General features: G+C 40.3%; 1 protein-coding gene across 1 annotated transcript; it reads left to right on the top strand.

The window, feature by feature from the left end:
* The first annotated feature begins 2,435 nt into the window (after positions 1-2,435).
* SMTNL2 (smoothelin like 2) lies at positions 2,436-21,513 on the top strand. The gene is made up of 9 exons (XM_021533103.3): positions 2,436-3,077; positions 9,028-9,118; positions 9,832-10,065; positions 10,748-10,801; positions 12,355-12,430; positions 14,478-14,648; positions 15,213-15,330; positions 16,632-16,783; positions 18,729-21,513. Exons 1-9 carry the CDS (start codon positions 2,673-2,675, stop codon positions 18,853-18,855), a joined length of 1,428 nt encoding a protein of 475 aa, XP_021388778.1. The 5' UTR covers positions 2,436-2,672; the 3' UTR covers positions 18,856-21,513.
* The last annotated feature ends 1,081 nt before the right edge of the window (positions 21,514-22,594 follow it).

Below are 22,594 nucleotides of genomic sequence, written 5' to 3'. Positions count from 1 at the left end.
TTAAACTATCAAAAATCTTTCTACATCTAAGACACCTCTTTAAATCCTTGTTGCATAACTTCCAGTGGATTGCTTAGCTTTTAGATTAGTACATCTCAGTAAGTTGTTTTTTTCTCAAGGTCTGAAATGAGTATGCTTTAACACAAGTCTAGAAAGAACTTATTATCAGGGGAGGACTTCCCAGCTCATGGTTTGGCTTCTGAATATACATGGGTAGACCCACCTATATTATACATGCATGTGTCTTTGTATGGAGAAATGTAGGGAAGCAAACAGAGTTTTTTTTAATGAAATGACACGTTGCTGCCATTATAGGATAGTTTTCCTTTTTGTTTTGTAGCACTCCAGATTGATTCTAAAAAGTGATAACCACAAGTGCTTGGGGAACTATTGAAACACCATGAACAGAAATGCACCCATTGATCTTGGTTTTTGGATTGTGGTTCAGACCTGAAAAGAGGTCCTTAAGTGCCTGTACTTCAAAAGAAATCTTATTTCCCAATAGAGTTTTACTGAAGAAGGAAAAACATCAAATATTGAGACAGAGAACCTAGTGGGATTTGGGCATCAAAATATTCTAAATCTCTCAGTTTAAGCTCTGAGAATCATTATCTTTCCATCTTTGAATCACTAGTTTGGGCTTCACTTGTGCATTTTACATCCAGTAACTCCTTTGAGAGGCTTTGGGAGAGTGACATATTCCTATGCTCTGTCCACCTGCAAGAGCTCCAAAGAAGCTTTCAAAGGGAACAGAAAGGTGGGTGTGCTTTCAGACTATTGAAGTATAAAGCTAGCTCCTTGTTTGTGACAGGACAGAAAGACAGATGGAAAGTTGTACTTAAATTTTTTGTGAGATGAGGATGTACATTAACCGTTAGTATTGTTACATGTACTGCAAATTGTTCTAAATGCATGAATGAGAGGCAGCTTTAAGAACACTGGGGGTTTGTGATTTCTCTATGGTTGCTGAGTCTGTAAACAGTGAAACAGTTTGATTTGCTTGGCTCTGCTAGACCTAGCTGAGAATAGGTTGGAAATTTTCTTTCAAAGCACCTTTTGTCAGAAAACTGAAATGTCTACTAGATAATTGTTCTGTGAAAAAGTAAACGTTTTCTTTAGAAATTGAAAAAATTGTAAAAATGGAAATATTTACTATCTAGGGAAGAGTATATTGCAAAGAATTACACTATTAGTACCATTAGCTAATAGCTGTGAGCTGTCAACAGTAATAACCACACACATGCACACATATGTCCCCCTGATTCTTAAGATTTTCTATAGCCTTCTGAGTTTAGATTCTTGTAGAGAACTTTCTCACACAACTTTCTGCAAACAACCAATTGTTTTGCATTCCTTCATAGAGGCGCAGAAATTTGATGTACTGGCAGTTTGTCCAGTGTCATTGGAGAGGTGGCACGTTCACCCTCCAATCCACTGTCACCTTTGGAAAACTATAAATGTTGGAGTCAGAAGTAAAACTTCCTCTTTTTTACCTTTGCAATAGCAGTGGCTCGCATCATGCTTTCACATGTATAGTGACACACATGCATATTGTTTTTAGATAAGGTTGCATATGGTAAGAAATTGCCTGTGAGGTAATGGTAATTGAATTTTGTCATTATTACTTTAGGGTTTCACAAATATTTCCCTGCAAATTCTAGATTTACAAGCTTAGCTATCTGCTGCTGTAAGGGAGCTACTATTGACAACTATTAAATGGTACCAAAGAAGTTGTAGCTACCTGACATAAAGTGCTGATGCGTATAGGCTACCTGATGATGCAAATTTGCTTAAAATATTTCTCAGATTCCCTTTTTCTGTGAGGTTTTTTCTCTTGTGCTGCAGTAAAGAATACGCCTGAAAATGTCCTGCATAGCGGCTCTAGCTAGCTTGACAGAAATGTGTCGCATCCACCACGCACACAGATTGGATCTGCTGGACAACTTGGCAGCTCAATACTAATGCCCATCGAATTACAGCCTACTGTGGGAAACGTGTGTGAACATGCCGGTTACAAGTTTCTGCCCAGAAAGCGCAGAAATCTGGCAGTTTGTCTAAGGGTGTATGTGCGCTCATTTCCATCTCTATGCCTTCAAAGACCGTCGTCTTCTCCCTTTTGCCTCCGTGTTCCCCTGTGCATACTTTCACATCGTCATCGTCCAAGCAACCCGGGAAAGATCTGGCACTAACCCCTCGTTCTGTCTCTCTCCGATTCCTTCCCGACCCACATCTCCCACTTCTTCCTCCCCCCAGGCCGGCGCTGCCGCCCGATCGGAGCCGTCTCGCTCCCGCGCACAACCCATCGCGACCGACCCCGTCGGGCCCTAAAGTCCCCGGGCAGCTGTGACCGAGCCCGAGGCCCCGCCCCTTCCCCTCGCTTGTTCCACCGTTGCCTGCCGAAATTCCATCTCCCCCTGGAAGGAGTGCACGCTGAGCGGGGCAGGCAGGGCTGCCGTGCGGCGGCTGCCCCGCCGAGCTCCAGCGCCGCAGCAGAACGGGCCGTGCCCGCGGCGCCGGGGGCTGGGCTTAGGGCCGGGCTAGGGGCCGGGGAGGCACGGGGAGGGCCCAAAGACGAGAGGCGACGGGGAAGGGGGAGGCAGTCCGGCGTCTGCATTTAGCCGCTCCTGGCCCTCCTGCGTCCCTGCCCGCGCAGCCTGCCGTGAGCGGACACCATGGCCGGCGAGATCGAGCATCTGAACAGTCGGGAGGCGCAGACTGTCTGCGACGGCCTGGAACGCTACGAGGACACGCTACGGGGCGCCGTCCGGGACATCCATGTGGACATCCAGCTGTTCAAGCAGGGAGTAGGCCGGCAGGTGGAGGAGGTGCTGCGCCTCGCCAGCCCCCTGGCACAAGCAGTCTCTGAGCTGCAGCAGGAGAACCGGCGCCTGCGGGTGCAGCTGGAGCGCCTGTCCCGGCAGGTGGAGGCCCTGGGCAGGTCGGCGGGGCTGCCGCAGGAGTGGGTGTGCGAGACAGCGGAGAGCCCTCAGGTCGTGGGGCCCGGCTCGCCGGCGCAAGGTTCGGCCGACGGCGCGTTCTCCGGTCGTGCCAAGCTCACGGTCGCTGGCCGGAGCCAAGTAAGCGGCCAGCGAGACGGCAGGAGGGAGGGCCAAGGGTATGCATGAAGGGATGCTTCACGGGTGTTGCCAGATTGCACGGGATAATGTTTAGGGACACGGAGTTCCTCTTCTGCGGCATGGGGTCAGTGGTATTTTGGGAGGTGCTCTGAGAAATGGTCTTGGCTGTGATACCACCTGGCGATATACCTGATCATGGCCCTCTTTGTTCAGACTGGGATCTTGGTTAGAGTGGTAGCAACCTGTCAGTTCCCTGTGGTTAGAAATAAGAGGAGATGGGGAGATGGGGAAGTCTAGGCTATCAATGTACGTGTGTATGCGAGTAATTTTGTATCCTTTTTGGACTCGATTCTGGGGGATCCGTGTGCCACCGATGCTGTTTGGCAGTTGGCAAGCTTGCAAAGGGGAGTAACTTAGCATATAGCAGGCAGTGGTTTCCCTAGGATGACATCCCACAGTGAGTCAGTTTTGCTGTCCAGCCACTGTACCTCACCGCTTCAGCTCATCCCTGAGAGGTTGACACAAGCTTTTGTGGTCTCCGTGACTTAAACTTGTACAAACATAGTTATTCCTCCCAGTGATAAAACTTTCTGCAGTGCAATGGAACATTGTAACTTGGTGCACAGAAATCCCATTAGTGGAAAGCTCATCTGGTACTGAGATGTTTTGTGTAATCTTTTGTCTGGGTCTGTCTCTGTGATAAGAATTGAGAGCTCCCGTGCCATCTGTAACACCAGGAGAGTGCAACCAGCTGGTACGCTGTGATTCGGACACATAAAACTGGGCTACTAGAGACTTGGCTTTCACAGATGACAGCCTGTTTCATGTCCTCTTGGTTAAGCATGTCTTAAAGGGGTTTTAAGACTGTTGGAGCTTTAAAAAGCTGGTCTGTGGTCTATTCAGGCTTGGGGTTAAAGAAGAAAAGCTTGGAAGTTAAATTCACTAGAATTGGTGGGAATGAGTAGAGGCTGTATTGCATGCCAGCCCTCTTACTTCCTACTGACCTGTGAATGGGGGCATTGGGCTTCCTACATCTGGGCAAATGGAAAGGAAAAACTGCTGTTTGATACATTCTAGCAACTGCTGCCTTTCTCCCCATGTGACAAAGATAAGCAGCATCCATGCAACTTCCATACTTCTTCCTTTTTGTTCTGCGGAGCTATCCACACTTGCTTGTATTGCAAGGGATTGAAGTAAGCCGAGTGATATGGAAGGGACAAGGGACTATGGTCCCTCACTCCATCACCACTGCCTGCACTGTGGTGTGTACTTAAACAGTCTGTGAACACAGAGTCTTGCATCAATGTTATGGCCAATAACCAGCTTTAGGTATCGGTCTGTGTTAAGCACAGTATGAGCTTTTGTTTGGATGGGAACCTTCCTGCTTTGCTTTGAGGGTTCAAGGAAGATCACTTAAGTGCTGATCGTTCTTCAGTGCCCTCCCAACAATTTAGGCTGGAGAAGTTCCCAAGTTAGCAGAGCTGACCGAAAGGGAATTTCAGTACTGAGAAGTATGGGAAGTGCAGCTACAGCTATACACACCAAATGTGTGCAGTGAAAACATGAGTTTGTGGGTCAGGTTCTGATGTGGCTACATGCAAATGGCAAAAGACCAAGATTTGATTGCTGAGACAGTTGCTCAGATTCTCTGTAATGAACACTGTTCCTTCGGTTGATTCCAATTTCTGGTTATATGACTGAAGCATTTGAAAAAGAATACCATAAATGGCACTGTGTATGTTTCAGATACACAAGCACCTATAATAAAACTGATGACACTTCTAGTCTTAGTAAATACTTCTAATAATGCGAGACATGAAAAGCAAATAATACTGACCTGGAAATAATAGCAAATCAAGATGTAAATCTTGGTTTGCAAATCTTTTGCAAATCTTTTGCTCCTGAAAAGATTTATTGATTGAGTTCCTTTTTACTGTGCGATCGATGCAGCATTAATTGGATACCAGAGATTCTGAGCATCTTTGGCATCCGAGCCATTCTTTTCTAATATTGCTAGATTATTTTTCATGGTAATTTAATTAGGGAAAAAAAATTAATCCAGGGAATTCCAAGCATAGTTCAGAAGCAAGGACACAAATCTCCTTTTAATTCTAATCTGGGCAATTTCTCCTATGATGTCTTTGAAAGCTGATACAGAACAGTCTAAATGATGGTTTAGGTGGAATTTTAAATGGCTGTTAGCCACTCTGATTCAGAGGTCAGTCTTACTCTTATTTTGATATCAGACTGCAACTCAGCTCTCTTAACCATGCCAGAGTCTTGAGAGCTGCTTTCACAAAGGTGGAAAATAGGGGATATTTGAAGAGTTAATTTCAAAGATCTGGATCCTAGAGCCATACTTGTGCTACTGAGCATTTACAAAGGAAGAGTTTTGATCTTTTTTCTTGTTGGTCTGATTTTACATTTTGGCAGGAGCTTCATAACTTACAATATTTCCATAGTTTTTGTGATTGAGCATGATGCCTTTATTAAGCAGGAGGACTAAAAGTACTTTACAGGTGTCCTGTTTTAAAACTATCAGAAGAGTTTCTGTGTAACGTGGACAGATGGCTGCAGAGAATCTGCCTGCAGTGGTCAAAGCTGCAGCGAGATAGATAGCTGGCTATGACCACCTATGAAAGTCTAAACAAGTATTACCCATTGGGATCTCTCCCTGATGACCTAATGGCAGCCAGCACTTAGTCAGCCTGTGAGTAATTACATAAGACACAACTTGGGTGTATATAATGACCTACGTATTTCCAGAAAAGATGAGCTGAGAGAACTGGGGCTATTCAGCCTGGAGAAGACTTCAGAGAGACCTCATTGTGGCCTTCGAATATTTTAGGGGGCTTACAAAAAGGGGGGGTGAGTGATTTGTTTTTGTACGGGCAGATAGCAACAGGACAAGGGACAATGGTTTTAAAACATTGAAAGAGGGCGGGTTTAGATTAGACGTTAGGAAGAAACCGTTCACTCAGGTGGTGGAGCACAGGTTGCCCAGGGAAGTTGTGGATGCCCCATCCCCATCAGTCTTTGAGGCTAGGCTGGATGGGCTCCTGAGCAACCTGATCTAATGCATGGAATCCCTGCACATCTGAAGGTGTTGAAACACGATGATCTTTATGATCCCTTCCAGCCCAAACCATTTTATGGTTCTATAATGACAGTGAGATTACATAATTAATAGAGCATGACATACTCTATTTCCAAACTATCTTAACTCCTATTTTTGAAAAAGGAAGTCTGTTGATTTAACTTCTTTATTATTCTCTTATACCTCCTCCAAGTGTCCTTTTGGAATGGTGACACTTCAAGGTTGCCTTGATCCTTCCCTAGATTATTTTTGTTGTTGTTTGTTTTGTTTTAGTTCACTGTGGTATAGCCACAGGCACCTGCTGAAGCTGCTAAGGAAGAATTGTTCCCTCCTATCCATTTATATCCAGGCTTACTTCAAAAAAGGTTCTATGAGAAGTACTCCTATTGTTTTTATTCAGTGCAGTAGCTTTTCTAATATGTCCATGGTGTTCAAGGCTTTTTCTTCATATAGCAGGGTTAATTACAGATAGAGAATACTTGTACTGTCTTATGGACAATGGCTTTCTAGTAGTAGATTTAAGGGGTAAGTGTGGTGCACCTCTTGCTGGTGTCTATCTGGCTTGTTTGCATTTCCTCAAATCCTCATTATTCCCAATATCTGATATATTAGTGATCTCTATATATGCAAGAAACAGAGTGTGAAACCTTATCTTTGTGGCAGTCAGTGGTGACATTACTGTTCATCACAGTGAAGCAACAATTTCACCTGTCATATGTAAGAAGAAGATGTCCTTCTCCTAGATAAACAGCATTTCTAGAACCAGTGATTTGTATTGTGACCCTTGTGGTAGTTGGTAGTTTTATGAAAGACACTAAATGACTGAAATCTATCACTTGAGTGAGAGTAATATCATTTGTGTCTGTCATTCTTCTAGAATTTTACCCTGTTCCAGACAAAATCTTGAAGATGTAACAGACATGCACCTTAGATGTTCAGCGAGCAAATAACAATTGTATTTCTTTTTTTTTTCCTAATCTTCTCAACTGGTGCTTATTTTTTCTGAATGCATTGAATTTTACTGGCTTGCGATAATTGCAGCTTCTGGTTATGGATCTCCAAAGTGTAACTACTTTGCAGCAAAGGAGGAATTCCAGCAGCCCTATAACTATGTAAAGTATTATCATCCTCCATTACATGGAGACCTCTGAGCTGCACAGAGATTAGTTCTACAAGCAAGCTTGGATAAGGCATCCACAATATTAGTGTTAACTTTCTTTTCTTCAAATTCATCAGTTGTTCATTGTGTTGTTGTCATAAGAGTTGTGTACTTCTTATTATTAAGAACAGATATGTGTAGTTATCCCTCTGCTATTCATAATCTATGTAAGCAATGACAGAAGTAATATTGTAAACACATGTGTGTGTCAGAACCTTGGCATCTCCAAAGTGGATTTTGAAAGTACTTCAGCCTGACACTACTAAATGCACATCAGAATCTGATCTCAAATCCTCCCACTGTTCTGTCAGCACATGGGCCTTCTTCCCCATCCTCCAGCCTGGTATCAGTTTCTTCTTTGGCACTGTTAGCCAAACTGTAGCAGCCAGGTTTGCATGAAGTAAGGTAATGCAGCACTTGACATTGCATTAGAAAGCCAGTTCAGTGTGTAGAATGCTATATGACCTTTGCAACGATCATGTCATTTGATGATTTTACTCACCCACACTTCCCCAGCTTATAAAAGTAGATTCATGTTTATGGTCTACACAGGCGTTCTTCACATTCAGGTCATAATGACTGACATGAATGGCTAAGTAGTTCTAACTGTGTATCATGGGTACATTCTAGGGAGCTGCATTAGCTATGCTTTACATTTCATTTCTGGATGTGGACAATAATTGTTGACTGGGATCTCAATTGCATTAAGTGCAGCAATAAAAGTTCTGAAACCCCGATTCTGTGTGGTTTCTAGAATTAATATTTATTTAATTGGTATTTTTCTCAATCCTGGCAGCTAGTGATAACCGAGTTTAGTCATGTACAGTACCTTTTTCAAAAGTTTCAAAATAGGGGTTTTTCCCCAGAAATTAAAACATCTGCATACAACTACACAATCAATGAATGTTTTTGTGGACTGTGTGTTGGGGAATTTCTACTACTTGTAGCTACTGCTTCTTTTTGGAAACTTAACTGCAGTAATCATGTATCCGTGAGGCAGTTTCTTCTTCCTTTAGTTACACAGCCAAAAATCACATGGTTTCTCACAGTTTAACATGCCCCTTCACCCCCCCAAAAAAACCCAGCCCAACCAGCCAAAAAAACCCAATCAAACAAACAAACAAACTCCACAACCGCCTACTAAACTCACAAAAAAATTCCTGGCTGATTTGTTTGGAATTATATTGACAGCCATTATGAGGTGAATTTATGCTTTTGCCAGAAAAAGACTATCCTTACAGAAGTTACAGATTATAAAATAGCTGTAGTGTCCTAGGATTTAATTTACTTTGTAATGCCTGTACAATATGTTTTTATACTGTAATTTCTTTCTGCAGCAAATAGAAAAAAATGTACAGCATTATTCCATGCAATCTCAATCGATTTCTCTACTGTTACATCAAGTCTTCTGTTTATTACCATTTCAGTGGATGGTGATACCTTTATCTAACAGAAGATAACACCTCCTAGGTGCTTGGGGTCCGTTAAGGACATGTGTGTGAAGATTGATTTAGGTTATGTATTGCCAATGCTTCATTTGCAGGCTTGGCTCCTGGGGTTAGGTAATTGTTCCTTTCTTATTCTGTGGTCATTTGCACAAGGAAGACCTGCTCTTGGCAGGTGTTTCTGTATATTCTTCTCACTTTTGCTACTGTTTGAAATTTAGCTGTCATGTCTGTTGTCTGTTCTGACAGAGCGTAGACCTGGATGACCACCAGAAACCTGAGTTTAGAAGAGTTTTTAGTTCTTCCATCATTGAAAATGGGCATCGATCTTCATCATCAGGTAGGAACAGGGCATGAAATGAAGTAGCACTGCTTGTAAAATACCTGATTTTGGCAGTCATAGAGCAGGAATCACATTTTGGAAGGATTAGAATCTGCTACAGTTTCAGGTTGGGTATTGTCCAGTGGCACCAGTACTTTATTTCATAACTAGGAGTTGAACTTTTATACTTTGGCTTTACTGTTAAGCATGTACTGTGGTGTTTCATGAATTAGAGGCTATTACTGCTGCGTTAACTTGAGACATGAGTGATAAGGCCTTCTCTGCTGGGTGCCATTGTAGTCTTGCATCCCAAAACATCTTGCAAGTCACCCATCCACTTCTGTCATGCTTCAGTGGAGGAAAGACTTAGCATCTCTGCTTTAGAGAAAGTCATACAGTGTTTCATAAAACCATAAACAAAAATGCTGCTTTCTTAACCGGGGCAGGAGATTGTGAGCGTGGGCTGTACTGAGGAAGAGAAGCTTGCCAAATGCAAATGCTAGTATATTAATGATCTGAAGATATTGTTCCTGCTGAGATTCATGTAGAGTAAGTGTGATCACTGAAAGGATCGCTTGGGCTCTGGTTGCTTCTACTATGTAAATGGTACAACGTTTCACAGGGGATTGAGTCCAATGACCTGTAAAATAAAGTTGTTGCATGAACATTGGTTTGTAGCTTTGTTACAAACTTCAAACAAATTTAATTCCTCTCTCCCATTTTTTATTCAGGTCAGGCAAAAGTCACCCGTGAACTGACCTGCTTTCAGATGTCAGAATCTTCATCCCCCGAAGCCCATGCCCCTGCAGTCATCTTACAGATGCCCCACCTTCCCGTTACTGCAGTAACCAGGACATCTGAGAAGTTTTCAGGAGAAAACATCTGTCCAACCAATACATCTTCTTGCCTGCTGGGACAGGGAAAGAGCACAAATACAATGGGAGTAAAATCTTCTAACCAGCCAGGTAAAAGAGAAAAATAACTTGCTAAAGCAGTATTCTGTTTCCTTTCTTCGACTGCTGCTATGAGTATTGTCCTGTGAACTCGTGGTAATTATGAAACCTTGCTTCTCTGGCTATATATCCCATTGTGGGACACTCCAGTTTGGAATACTGTGGGTCCTAGCTAGAGGTTTTGGCTGTAATGTCTCATCTGCAGAGAATTTTTGTGCCTAACATAGTCAAGTTTTTAGTGAAGCGTATCTTACAGCACAGTTACTGAATTCAATAAGTTACTGAATCTCTTAAACATACCCAGCTCTTTTCATGAAATTCGTGGACATTATTAGCGCTTTGGGACTGGAGGCCCTTTGAGAAGTTAGACAGATATTTGGCCAACAGGTTCCAATAGTCATTTGGAGGAAGGAGTGACTGACAGCAGTCTGACACACAGACACATGTCAGAGACTGCAGAATCTTAGTTATATTGAAACTGAGTTTAAAAAAAAAATTGCATGGAAGCCATTCATCCTTTGCTGTGACACTTACAAATTGGACTATATATATGGGTCAGAAATTACAGAAGGAGACTGGGATGGGATTGCTAGCAAGAGATAGGGATCATTTGCAGGTTATTACTTCACTTTTTATCTTACTAAAACTAAGAAAGTAGCAAACACTTCCTTTGTCTTTGTTTGTGCTGATACAGCGAAGGACTGGAATTCAATTACAATTAAAACAATGGATTCATCTGCCACTGGAGGTGAGTATTCCTATCTGCATGCCCTTATGCAACAAAAATTGAGGGTGATTCTGTGGTTTTTGGGGGATACAGATCTGAGCATGTAGTTTTGACTTGTACGTACATGTTAATACTAATATTGCTAACAAGTCTGTATGCAGACTTGTAGAATCATGAACACTTGTTCTACTTCATCAGATTCTCAATCAGTTCAAAGTGTGGTGTACTTACCCTTATTTACACGGTGATGTACATGTGTACTGTTAGGCAATCTCTGCAGTGGAAACCATAAGCGCCAGAAAAGTGTGGCAGGCAGACAGCTTGAGCAGTGAAGATTTCAGCTGATCAAGTGAAAACTGTGGCTGCACACAAAGCAGTCGGAAAGTGGTGTGCCCAACCATGTGTATTGAAGCAAATTACTATGGGTGAGATAAAAGTAAGGAGTCTTCTTTGTAATATAAATGTGGCAAAGAATTAAATGCTTTAAGGATTTCTGATTTCAGTTGAAAGAGATGAGTTGAGCTCTCTCCAAAAGTACCTCTGATTGCTGACACCAAGTTGTTACTGTCTGCACAATATACTGGCATTTCACATTTGTCTCAAGTGTTGGTTTATTTAGCAACATGTGTAGCCCTTCCAAAATAAGGATTACATTCCTCCTCATCCTAAAACATCCAAGATTGGCATAAATATCTGCCAATTTTTAGTGGTCACAAATTTGTCACACCTGTATGCTGGTATCTACCAGTGTGTTTTACATGAGAAATGTAGTTGATCTGGATCACTTCTATAAGAAAAGGAGAGAATTCTGCTTTTTCAGAGAGCAAGAGCAAGAGTGATCAGGCTGAATTGCTTCTAAGATGGCAATCCTTCATGTATAGAAGGAGCTTTCAAGATATAGTTGCTGGTTTATACAACAAGTTTTGGCTTCGGTACGTTAAAATTGGGCAAGACGCTCCACTATTTTGCAATTATAGAGCATAGCTGGAGTCCAGAGCTGAACCCTAAGAGGCAAAGCACATAAGGTAGAACCTCAGAGGTGGAGGGAGGAAGATGTAAAGTTAATTTTAAGCCACATTTGCAACTTCGAGTCTGTTCTACTTTACAAACTAAAATGTCTTCCTGGTAGAATTTAGATAATTTAAATTATGCACTTAATTACATGAAACTCCCCAGAGCTTGTCTGCTAGAATGACTTTTGCAAGCACCACTTTTTCCTTTAACTGAAATGTCACTGGCAGTGTGCCCTCTTCTGAGGACTGCCCAAGGGCCTGAAGTGATCTGACCTTCTGACTGCAGTTTTATCAAAGACATCCTCTCGGAGTCTTTTCTGGTACGCTTACACTATCCTCGCTGCAGCACAACAGTTTTACAAAAGAATTGAACTGCTGGGGAAAATCCTCCCCCAGCTTGTTAGCTCATATGGAAGTCAGAGGCCTGCAGCTTTACAGTGTAGTGAGTAAAAATCAATGCGTGTCTATCCATCAGGAAAGCACATGGGGAAAGTTTCTATTCGAAAGCACATAAAGAAAGTTTCTAAGATGCACTAATGCATCTTTTCTGGTTTTATATAGAGAGTGCTACTTCTGTCCCCAAGCCTGCCTCAACTATGAACTATGGGCTGCGTAGTGGAGCCAAAACTGGTGAAAGGTATGCATTTTTGGTGACATTTTGTTAGGCCATTGTGGTCAATGTAGTCTCAAGGGACAGGTGTTCTGCTGACTTGGAAAATAGGTGAGTCCCAGATGCTGTTTTAAGCATTGGATGTGTAATTGTACATTAATCTACTTGCTCCATAATCTCTTACATTAACATAGGTAGTTCATTTAATGTATGTATGTATGTACATTAAATTACATTAATGTACATTATGTATGTACTGTGTCCATCAACATGAAAATGGGCATATTCCTCTTAACTACACTTCTACTTTCAGGGAATAACCAATCAATGACTACTGGAATTATCACACTATCTGTACTAAAACCATCCTAGTGATGTGCTGTACGTAGTAATTTTCATTCAACACAGCAGTCCTTATATATATACCCTGAATATTCTCAGGTGAAATGTACCAGGTTATTTATTGATCGTACTTCTCATGGGAAATCAGCAACCTGCTGTATATATACTATATGTCTAGTTTGAGGATCACTCATTCCCCCTAAATCCCTTGGATGACTTGCTCTTTTGTACCTCTGTACTTCCTGTATCAGGGCCATATCCTGGTTAATCCTCACACCTTTCTTTTCACAAGGCATCTAGTAGGCTGAACACCAACATCACACCTGTGATTACAGCTTTGGATAGCCTTAGCACATTTGGCTCTTTTTTTTTTTTTTTTTGTGGGGAGCGCTTCTTCAGGCTGCCCCACCAGTGCACCAAAGAACAAATGAGTCGCTGGTGCTATATTGTAAGCCTGTTAAAAGCTGTGAGCTTTCCTCTGGGCTAAGTGGAACAGGATGAGAAAAGACAAAATTTTACAGAGCACTTTCAAGTAGACCTAACTGTGGATTTCCACATTGTTTTAGTCTTAATCAGTAAGATTATCAGTGCTTGATAGTGGTGGATTTTTGTTGGGAGGAAGAAGTTGTCAGGTCCTTTGAAAACATAAATATAAATATACTCATCTGTGTTGAAATTAGTAGTTTGGGCTTATTTTCCAAAAATAAGATGATTACCACCAAATATCCTTACTTTGGCTAGCCTAGAGTTTAATTTGTAGATAAATGTCTTGCTGAGGACTACTACACATTCATTATTAACTCAAGAGTTGCAGTTGCTTAGTAGAGGATAACATGGTATCACAATTACTCCTGGCATATCCAGACACCTTAGCATGCAAAATATCCATCAAGAAAAAAATTAGAGAGAATAAAGTTTAAATCTCTTAAATTAGGCTTGTATCTGCCTTGAAAACAATCCCAAATTAGGCCTTACATTTCTTCCGAGGTAGTTCCAACATCAGCACTTCAGTATTAGAGTCATGATACGCTGAGCACCCTAGAGAACTTGGTGTCATACCTGAACTCCATCTGTACCAGAAATTAACGGGTGACACTGTCGTCATTGTTCTTTGCCTGTTTCCCCATCTCTGTGATATGGAATAATTCCAAATGCAATGTTTGGCTTGCTTCATTAATGCCAATGAAGCAGTATATGGCTCAAACAAACACAAATTAGAATGCAATCCCGTATTTCTCAATCACATATACAGCTTGCAGTCAGCAAAGCTACACTGTCAGGAGGTCAGAATTCTGTGCGCTAGAAGTAAAAATTTCAAACGTACTTTCTGATTTACTCTTTAAATTTCATTTAAAAAATGTCACAGCCTCCAAGAAGCCTGAAGTTGGAAATCAATGGGATTTAGTGCTCCTGTCTGGCCACATGTTTATTTTTGTCTTCTTTGTTTTCTTGAAGGTTTTGAACTGTTGTTCTGCTCAGTGCTACAAAGTGCTTGTGGCTTGTCCAGCTGTGTCTTATTTGTAACAGTACCTTAGGGGCTTCAATACTTAAGTGCTGTTGTATGTCATAATAATTTCACTTTTATTAACATAGCTTTTGACTCATGCAGGTTCTCTTGAAATAGATCTTTCGGAAGGTTTAGAGACACCAGTTGAACCTTTATGCTGGCTCTTGTCACTGCAGAGAGTTACTCTTTCATTTACCACGTACTTTTCACGTTATCTTTCTCCAGTGCCATTGACAGTTACTGTGAGGTGAGCCCCAGCTCTCAATCACCTCCTCCTACTGTGCATCGCCAAGTTGAAAGGAGGCGAGAATTGGTGCGGTCTCAGACGCTCCCACGGACTGCAGGAACGCAGGCCAGGAAAGCGCTTTTTGAGAAACTTGAACGTGATGATGGAAAGTACGTCTCAGTAATTGTCTCCAGAACGGTTTGTTAATGGGAAACTAATTTGTCAGTTATTACCAGCAGATCACAGCTGGGTGGGAGAACTCTGTGTAGGATTTGGAGCTAAGGGACAATGTAAGGTCTCTAAAGTTTCACTGACTTTACAGACCAAGCCTTGGAAATTCACAGCTACAGATTCCTCTGACTTTGAAGTTGTTCAGCTGAAGCAGCAGGTGCCTTTTATGAAGGAAGAGTTCTGTGAAAGCTGCCTTCTCCATCATTATAGGAGACTGCAAATATAGTGACTTTCTGTAATGCCATTCCTTGAGGATCAAAATATGGACAGTTCTTGATGGGAGTATCATTTAAATAAAAGAGGGCCTGGAATTGGAATTACGGCTTTCGTTTAATAAAAATTACATTTCTCTTTCAGGACCAACAAGTCAAGGTTTCAGCAACATGTTTCTCAAATATCACCTGGGCAGGGGCTGACCTGAGCAAAGTTGCATAAATGTTCCTGACAAGTAGGTTTAAGTTCTTCTAGAATGTAATTTAATTTGGTCTCTGTTGATTTTCCAGAGGAAAAGGAGAATCGAGAGCTAAGCTGAAGAGGTCGCTGAGTTTTGGGGTTGCCAGCGCTAGCAGCATTAAACAAATTCTGTTAGATTGGTGTCGCTCAAAAACCATAGGATACAAGGTAAAGATATGCTAGTATTTTCATCTCGCTCTTTTTTGTTTCAAGAGAATTTGCCAAATTCTGTACTCAAAGAGTGAATGTAAAATATGCTAGAGAATGAGTTATCTTCTTCAATGTCATCAATTTTTGTGTGGGTAACATGAAAATGGTTTGTGTACGCAGCACTTCAAGACTGTCAGTGACTGCGTGAATGAGATTCTGTATGTCTATTAAAGTAATGCATTAGTGTTTTTCTAAAAGCTTTTTGTGCTTATGAATATAAATTTCAGTATATGTTCAAACTTTTTTTTTTCTTAGTTGCAGGCTGTAATTTTTTATTCACATTATACATGACAAGTTCTGAATACATGAAGACTATGGCCATTTTGCTACATGCAGACCCAAGTATCTGTTAGTATTCAAATGAATTTGTAGTAAATTGTTGAGTTTCAATCACATTGTGAGTAAATTTTTGTGAGGTAGCATCAGTGTCACTAAAAGAATACAGCGGTTGAGATTTTATTTGTTTTACCTGGCCTTAAACTGCAACTGTCAAAGAAATATAGATTTTTTTTTCCCTAGGGTTTTTTTTTTGTGTGTTTAGTATGTTTTTCAATGTTACTAAATGTGCATAATTATTGCTAAACTGTACATTATAGTTTAAATAAGCAGAACTAATTAAAATTATGGTTAATTGCTTACTAGAAAAGCTGGGGCTTGAATTTTTTATGATGGGAAAGCAGCATGAGACAAAACCATAAATATGTTTCTTTTCACTGTGGCATTTAAAAGTAACAGTAAGAATTTGTTTTGAGAATCAAGTTGTGCAGTAGATATTATTTTTCCTATATTTCTACCTATCTGTGTGTAAACAGATAATGAATTGGGCAAAGCAAGCAAGCATAGGCTTTATCTAGTGTTATTCACAAAATAAACTGTTCTTCAATTTTAAATCCTCCATAGCGTGATTATGGTTATATATAAGCAGTATCCTTAGTTTCCACAGATACTGGGCCTGCCCCAGTGCTCACTGATGTTGATAAGATTCTTCACAGTATTTTCAGTGGGCTTTGGATGAGGGACCTTGACTAGGCATCTGCTTTGCATCTGAATATTTCAGGCAAGGAGTTTTTATTGCTGTGTGCCATTTTTTTTCCCAGGATGTCAACAATGAAATGGACATACAAAGATGGGAAGAAAAAATAAAGTCTATGCTCTTGCTTGTGGGAAAGAATGATAGAAAACAGCATTGAACAAAAGCAGCTGCTCTTATTTGTTCCCCTGTTCTGCGTTAATATGTGTATTTTTTTTCATCATGACAGCACATTGATCTTCAGAACTTCTCCTCAAGCTGGAACGATGGGATGGCATTCTGTGCTCTTGTACATTCTTTCTTTCCTGAAGCTTTTGATTATAATAAGCTTGACCCAGCTAATCGCAAGCAGAACTTTGAGCTGGCCTTCACAACGGCTGAGTGAGTACATTAGCGCTCTGTGAAGTGCTTCCAGTTCAAGTCTAATGCACCTGAGCAGCAGTGAAGAATTTCATTATTATTCTTTTTGACTCTGTATTGATGCCTTGGAAGGCTACCTAGAACAGAGGCTAGACAGTGTTAAAGGAATAAAGTAGGTATTTAGTAAAAAGGCCTTCAAAGGATACAGCTTGGGCAGTACAAGAGCCTGGGCGAGGCTACACCCAAGATGGACAATGGATCACACGTTTTCACACTTTTGTAAGTTTTGGTCCATTTACCTATTGGGGTTAATTGTCCAACTACAGCTTCATATTATGAAGCTCCATCCTCTGAGATTGCTCTCCTCAATTCGCTGCTGTTTATACTTTCTGGGCCTGAAGCTGCAATGGTGTCCTTGGTTCTCAGGCTGGGAAAGGATTGTTTTGTCTGACTAAACTGTGAAGAGAACTTGCTAGCACTTTATATGAAGTTCTGACTTATATACTAATGCAGTACAGAATCTGGATAATATGAAAGCTAAAACTTAAAGCATCAGTATTACTAGCTTGCATGTATCATGCAAAAAAAGATAATAAAGCTCTGCAGAAAAACACATAGAACATGTGAGAGATTTCACCTCTGACTGTACCTTGTTTTGCTTGAAAAAGAACAAAGGTTGAATTCAGTGTAAGTACAGATCAAGTCTGTGAACTTCTCAGTATCTCAACCAAGTAACTGCATTTCTGAAAACAGGAGAGTTAATACCCTCAGTCACATTATCCAGATTCTTTTTTATGCTGTATAGCAGGTAATTAAATGCTAATTTATTTTTTAAAGTCATTATGAATGTGAACCTGATAGTCACAGATAGTAACATTTTTGAGCTTGTATCAACACGATTCTTATGGTAAGACCTCTCCATGTGGTATGCAGCTGGGCTTGGTACACTTTTTCCAAATGATAACAGGCGGTAGGAACACATGGCTAGTGAGGTAACTTAAAGAACTGGATTTGCCATTGACCATTCAGAAAAAACCTTTCAAATTTCGTGACATAACGTTGTTTCTCCTTATTGCAGCCTCTAGCAAAGGCATTAATTTGGGAAATACAAGTATTTTTATAAGTACACATATATGTATATATAAAAAATTTTGTTGCTTGTCAGTGAATTGAAGGAGATTCTGTGATTCTGTGATTGATCTCTAAAAAATGATCTACAACTCTCAAAGGAAAGCTGCAGTGTTCTTCTACCTCAGTTTATGTAAACAGTTAGTTTATGGGAGAACAAAAGACACCACAACACAACACTAAGAAACATTAGGTGAGAGAAAATTACAGAAATTACTATTCATAACTATGATTGCCTTTGAACTTATTTATTTGAATGCCAGTGAAGGCTATTTTCTCAATTATTGCTATTCACCCCAGTACTAGCTATGCTGATAAAATTGATTCCTGCTCTTGCGATTTTTCATCTTAAGCCTCTGCAGATCATTCCTTTCTGCTGGTCCAGATCACTCACATCTTGAAGATATGGTGGTGGTGGAGAACAAACAATTCACAGCCACATGGACTTTCATCAGCACATCTCATCTCCTCCTGAGTTTTTCCATTCTTTTGGAACTCCCTATGTATTAACCAAAACCTGAGACATGGGCAGAGTAATATGAGATTGGGCTACATGCTACAGAGGAATGTGGAATGATAGTGAAGAAAGCCCACCCTTCCAGGGCTTAAGATCAGATCTCACTATAAAGCAAGAGACAGAAAGAACAGGAGTATTCCATGGTCATAAAAATAACAATGTCCAGCCCGACCCTGCTTAATTCATTGTGAAATGAAATGCTGCCGATAAACCTCAGGATTTCATAAATGTTTCAATGGTGCTCAAATCAGAGCATCAGATGAATCCTGGAAGCAGTTATGTAACTCTTGATTTGCTGTATCTGTTTTATTGTTAATACAGGAAAATGGCTCACTGTGACCGTCTGATAGAAGTGGAAGACATGATGGTGATGGGTCACAAGCCAGATCCCATGTGTGTCTTCACCTATGTCCAGTCTCTGTACAGTCATCTACGACATTTTGAATAAAAGCAGCCTTGGCCTCTCCAGCCAGAAGGGTCAAGTACAGCATGCTAACAGGAAGACTGACATTTTGCAAATGGAACACAGTATTATTTCTTGCTTTGTGCTGTCCCTTTGCTTCCATCCAGCTGTGTAGCTGGCTGATTGAAGTATTGCTGAGCAGTGCCCTGAAGTGTTGATCACATCACCGTGTCAGTAATACGGAAATAGGTTTGAAAAAGACAAAAAGACATTGGCAAAGGCAAATATTGTCATTTTGGTGCTAGTAGTAGATTGGATTTTTATGTTTAAAGATCACAGGAAGCAAATGTACTTCTGTATGTAAGGCTAGGGACAATTTTATACAGTAATTCTGCTATGAAGGTGTTCCATCTTAAAAAGCAGGTAAAATTCTAGAAGATAGCACCTTCAGTTTCACTTCTCTATTGAGCATAGTATAAAAGAAATAGCAGATGGACAAGGAAAATTCTGTTTAGCAAATAATAACTTAGAGTGCTCAACCACTAGGGCAATAATGCCTCTCCTTCAACCCTACCCATCCACTCTAGCATACCCACACTGAGATAAAACAGACATTGGTTTGTTCTCTTAAAGCATAAAGAGAGCATAACCTTTTGTCTGATGAGTGTGGTGACAGATTACTACATTACATAATGGCATTTGTCTGTAATGGTCAAATCTAACAGTATATGCTGAGAGGGTTGCTAATGCCTCTACTGGCAGTCCTGGGGATTAATTTCTTGATAAGACTAGCAACAGTTGGGACTGTCCTTTGTCCGAGATTGTGTGTTTGCGTGGTTTAGGACTGCAGGAAAGGTATAAGCTAGCAAGGTACAAAATCCTTTGAACAGTTATAATAGAAACAAGCCTATAATGTGCTTTTACCTGGACTCAGGGGGAGAGCAGCTCTTCAGTGTGGACAAGAGTGAACTCTTTACAACTTGTTCAGTACAGATGCTGATTATTTGGCAGATGAACAATACACAAAAATATATATTAAAGATGTGGGAGTTTTGAAATAGTTTCAAAAACTTTGCACTAGTTTCAGTTTTCAGTTAAATTAGTATTAAAACCACAGTACAGTTAGATTATTCCAGATTAATGGACTAAAAAAAGCCTTCTAAAAAAGCCTTCTAAAATTATTTCTTCCCTCAAACTCATAGAAAGAAAAAACTGAAAGCCACAAATCATCTGCTCATGCTAGAGAATTATTTTCAACCTGCCCTTGTGCATTTTGTAAATATTTAGAAAGATTAATTTGGTTCCGTATTGATGACAATTTATAATAAAACATATCAAGCATTCTTCAGATTTATTGCATCTTTTTAGAATGATGTGACAGATAACCAAGTAAAACCAAGTGAAAAGACAGAGCTTTTACTTAAAAGATTTTTGTTCCAGTTATGATTCTGTGTGCTCTGAATTTCAGTTTAAAAAGTACATAAGTTCAATTGCATTTGAAACATGATTTTAGTTCCGTCTCCCTTTCTAGTCTAGTTTACTTAAAAACCATGAATGAAGCAACCACTTTGTTAGTATCTAAATGCCATTGCCTTCAGTTTTTTACTTTGTCTTGAATGATTATAATTCTGAGGTGTAAGTGTGAGCCTGTAGCTCTACCAAATGCACTGCAAGGATAAACACATTGTACTTATGTTTTGGGGGAGTTTTGAGGAGCAATCTGTCCAAAACTGGCACACATAATTCACCTATTTACATTCTTACAGTAGAATACTTTTTATTGAGTAGCAGAGGAAAGGTCCATCAAAACTACCACGAGGGGCAATACTGGCTTAATACATCGCATTCCTTCACAGTCCGAGGTCATAGATGATTTAACTGTGTGATGTGAGCACTGAAGACGCAGGTAAGTGCTTGGCCAATTTAATCCTAATAGCATATAATTATATAAAGGAACTTTTAAACTGTAAAATGATTGCAAATTCAACAGGGTGAATCTACCTACTTTCTGTAATTTTGTTTTTGCATCTACCAGCAAGGTATTTGTACAGGTTTTCTAAAGTTTTCCTGCTTCAGAGAGGTGATTGTAAAGATATCTGGGACTTACCAGCCACCTGTGGAAGACTGTAAGCTAAGTTGATCTTTTGATGGTTTGTGTGAAAGGGTTAGGGAGATAGTGCAGTGCTCTGACATACTTTTAAAAAAACTTACAGCTTTGTGCATTGAGGTCTGCTCTATATGAATGACCTCAACTATTTGTTATGATTAAATTGAAATTAAAGTATATAATGTATGCCCCCAATTGATTTTTCAGTATTTTTATTTTTAAATAAATGCAGAGCATGTGTGTATATATGACAGTGTGTTTCGCATGAATAGTAAAAGAACAATCTATTAAGTTGGCATAGTATATATTTTACACAAATGGACTGTTTCTTAACTTTTCTAATGTTTATTATATCTAAAAGTATATCTATGGTTGTTTATTGACAACTTGATAATACTTTTAAAGGCTAAATCAATTTCTTCTGTGCAATATTTTCAAGATAATGTCAGCAGAAACATCATCTACTTTTTAAGACTATGCTTCCCATAGCAGCAGTCTTTCTCTTTTCAAGTGTAGTAACTGGATGAATGTCTTTCATCACTTCTCTGTGTGATATTTCCAATAAAGTGTTTAATCTAAAACTATGCTCAAACCCATGCTTGCATGTATTGTAAATGTATGTAATTATGTATAAAACTATCACCTGTGGCATTAATTTAAACCTGGCCTGGCTTACAGAGGTAAAGAGTCCAAAACAACAGATGGGATTGCCTTGTGTAAAATGCATTTAAAAGCCATTTTCGGTTATGCTAAAATGCGTCTATGTCTACATAAAGCCTCAGAGAAGTTAACATAGAACCACAGAGTATTCTGAGCTGGAAGGGACCCACAAGGATCATCAAGTCCAACTCTTAAGTGAATGGCCCATATGGGGATCAAACTCACAACCTTGGTGCAGTTATAGCTCAAACATACTGAGCTAATAGTTTGGGTTAGCTGTTTATATCCACCCCCTGACTTGCATCTGAACGAAACCCCTTGGACAATACAGCTAGGGGCTTTTTGTCCTTGTGCCTTTACCTGGAGTAAACTGTTCCTTGTGGAACCTCAGGACAGAGAGCCTCCTCATTTCTCCTCTACATGGTCCCTGTCATGGCTTGTGTCTGGCACCTTGGAGCTCTAAAGATTCTTCCTCTGGTAAATCCCCATACAGGCAGTTCCCCCACTCCTGGCATGGCACCAGAGTTCTAAGAGCTAGCCCTGGGTTCCAGCAGCCACTTCACCTTGCATCTAGTCTAAATCAACCTTTTTAGTTTTAAACTGTTAAGCCTTGTTCTATCACTGCAGGCCCTAATGAAAAGTTTGTCCCCATCTTTCTTAGAACCCTCCTCTAAGTACTGAAAGGCTGCCAGAAGCTCTCCGATGAGCTTTCTGGAGGTTGAACAGTCCCAGCCCTCTCAGCCTTTCTTAATGGGTTATTTTGGACACTAGTGGACCACCACAGTTCAGATCTATTACATTAGTCTGCTTTGTGATTTTAGCAACACTGAAAGAAAACAGTAAACGATGCTGCAGTGTGAGCTTAACCTAGAGAACTCTCCTACTTCAACACAGTGACAGCAGTTCTGATTGATTCTCTGATTAATAAGACTATCTATGGTATTTTTCATGCAACCAACAAGGAACATGGCAGCATACTTCATTTACATCTAGTCTCATGAATGCTGGTTGGTTAGA

The sequence above is a fragment of the Lonchura striata genome, chromosome 20 (assembly GCF_046129695.1).
Source record: "Lonchura striata isolate bLonStr1 chromosome 20, bLonStr1.mat, whole genome shotgun sequence".
Taxonomy (NCBI): Eukaryota; Metazoa; Chordata; class Aves; order Passeriformes; family Estrildidae; genus Lonchura; species Lonchura striata.
Note: the sequence above shows the minus strand (reverse complement) of the source record. Positions and strands in the feature narration are given on the sequence as shown.

What these genes read in the sequence shown, in the direction of transcription:
- SMTNL2 (XM_021533103.3), top strand. Translation starts at nt 2,673, where the DNA reads ATGGCCGGCGAGATCGAGCATCTGAACAGTCGGGAGGCGCAGACTGTC. An exon ending in GCATCGATCTTCATCATCAG is followed by an intron (nt 9,119 to 9,831) that starts GTAGGAACAGGG and finishes TTTTTTATTCAG; the next exon opens with GTCAGGCAAAAGTCACCCGT. An exon ending in GGAGCCAAAACTGGTGAAAG is followed by an intron (nt 12,431 to 14,477) that starts GTATGCATTTTT and finishes ATCTTTCTCCAG; the next exon opens with TGCCATTGACAGTTACTGTG.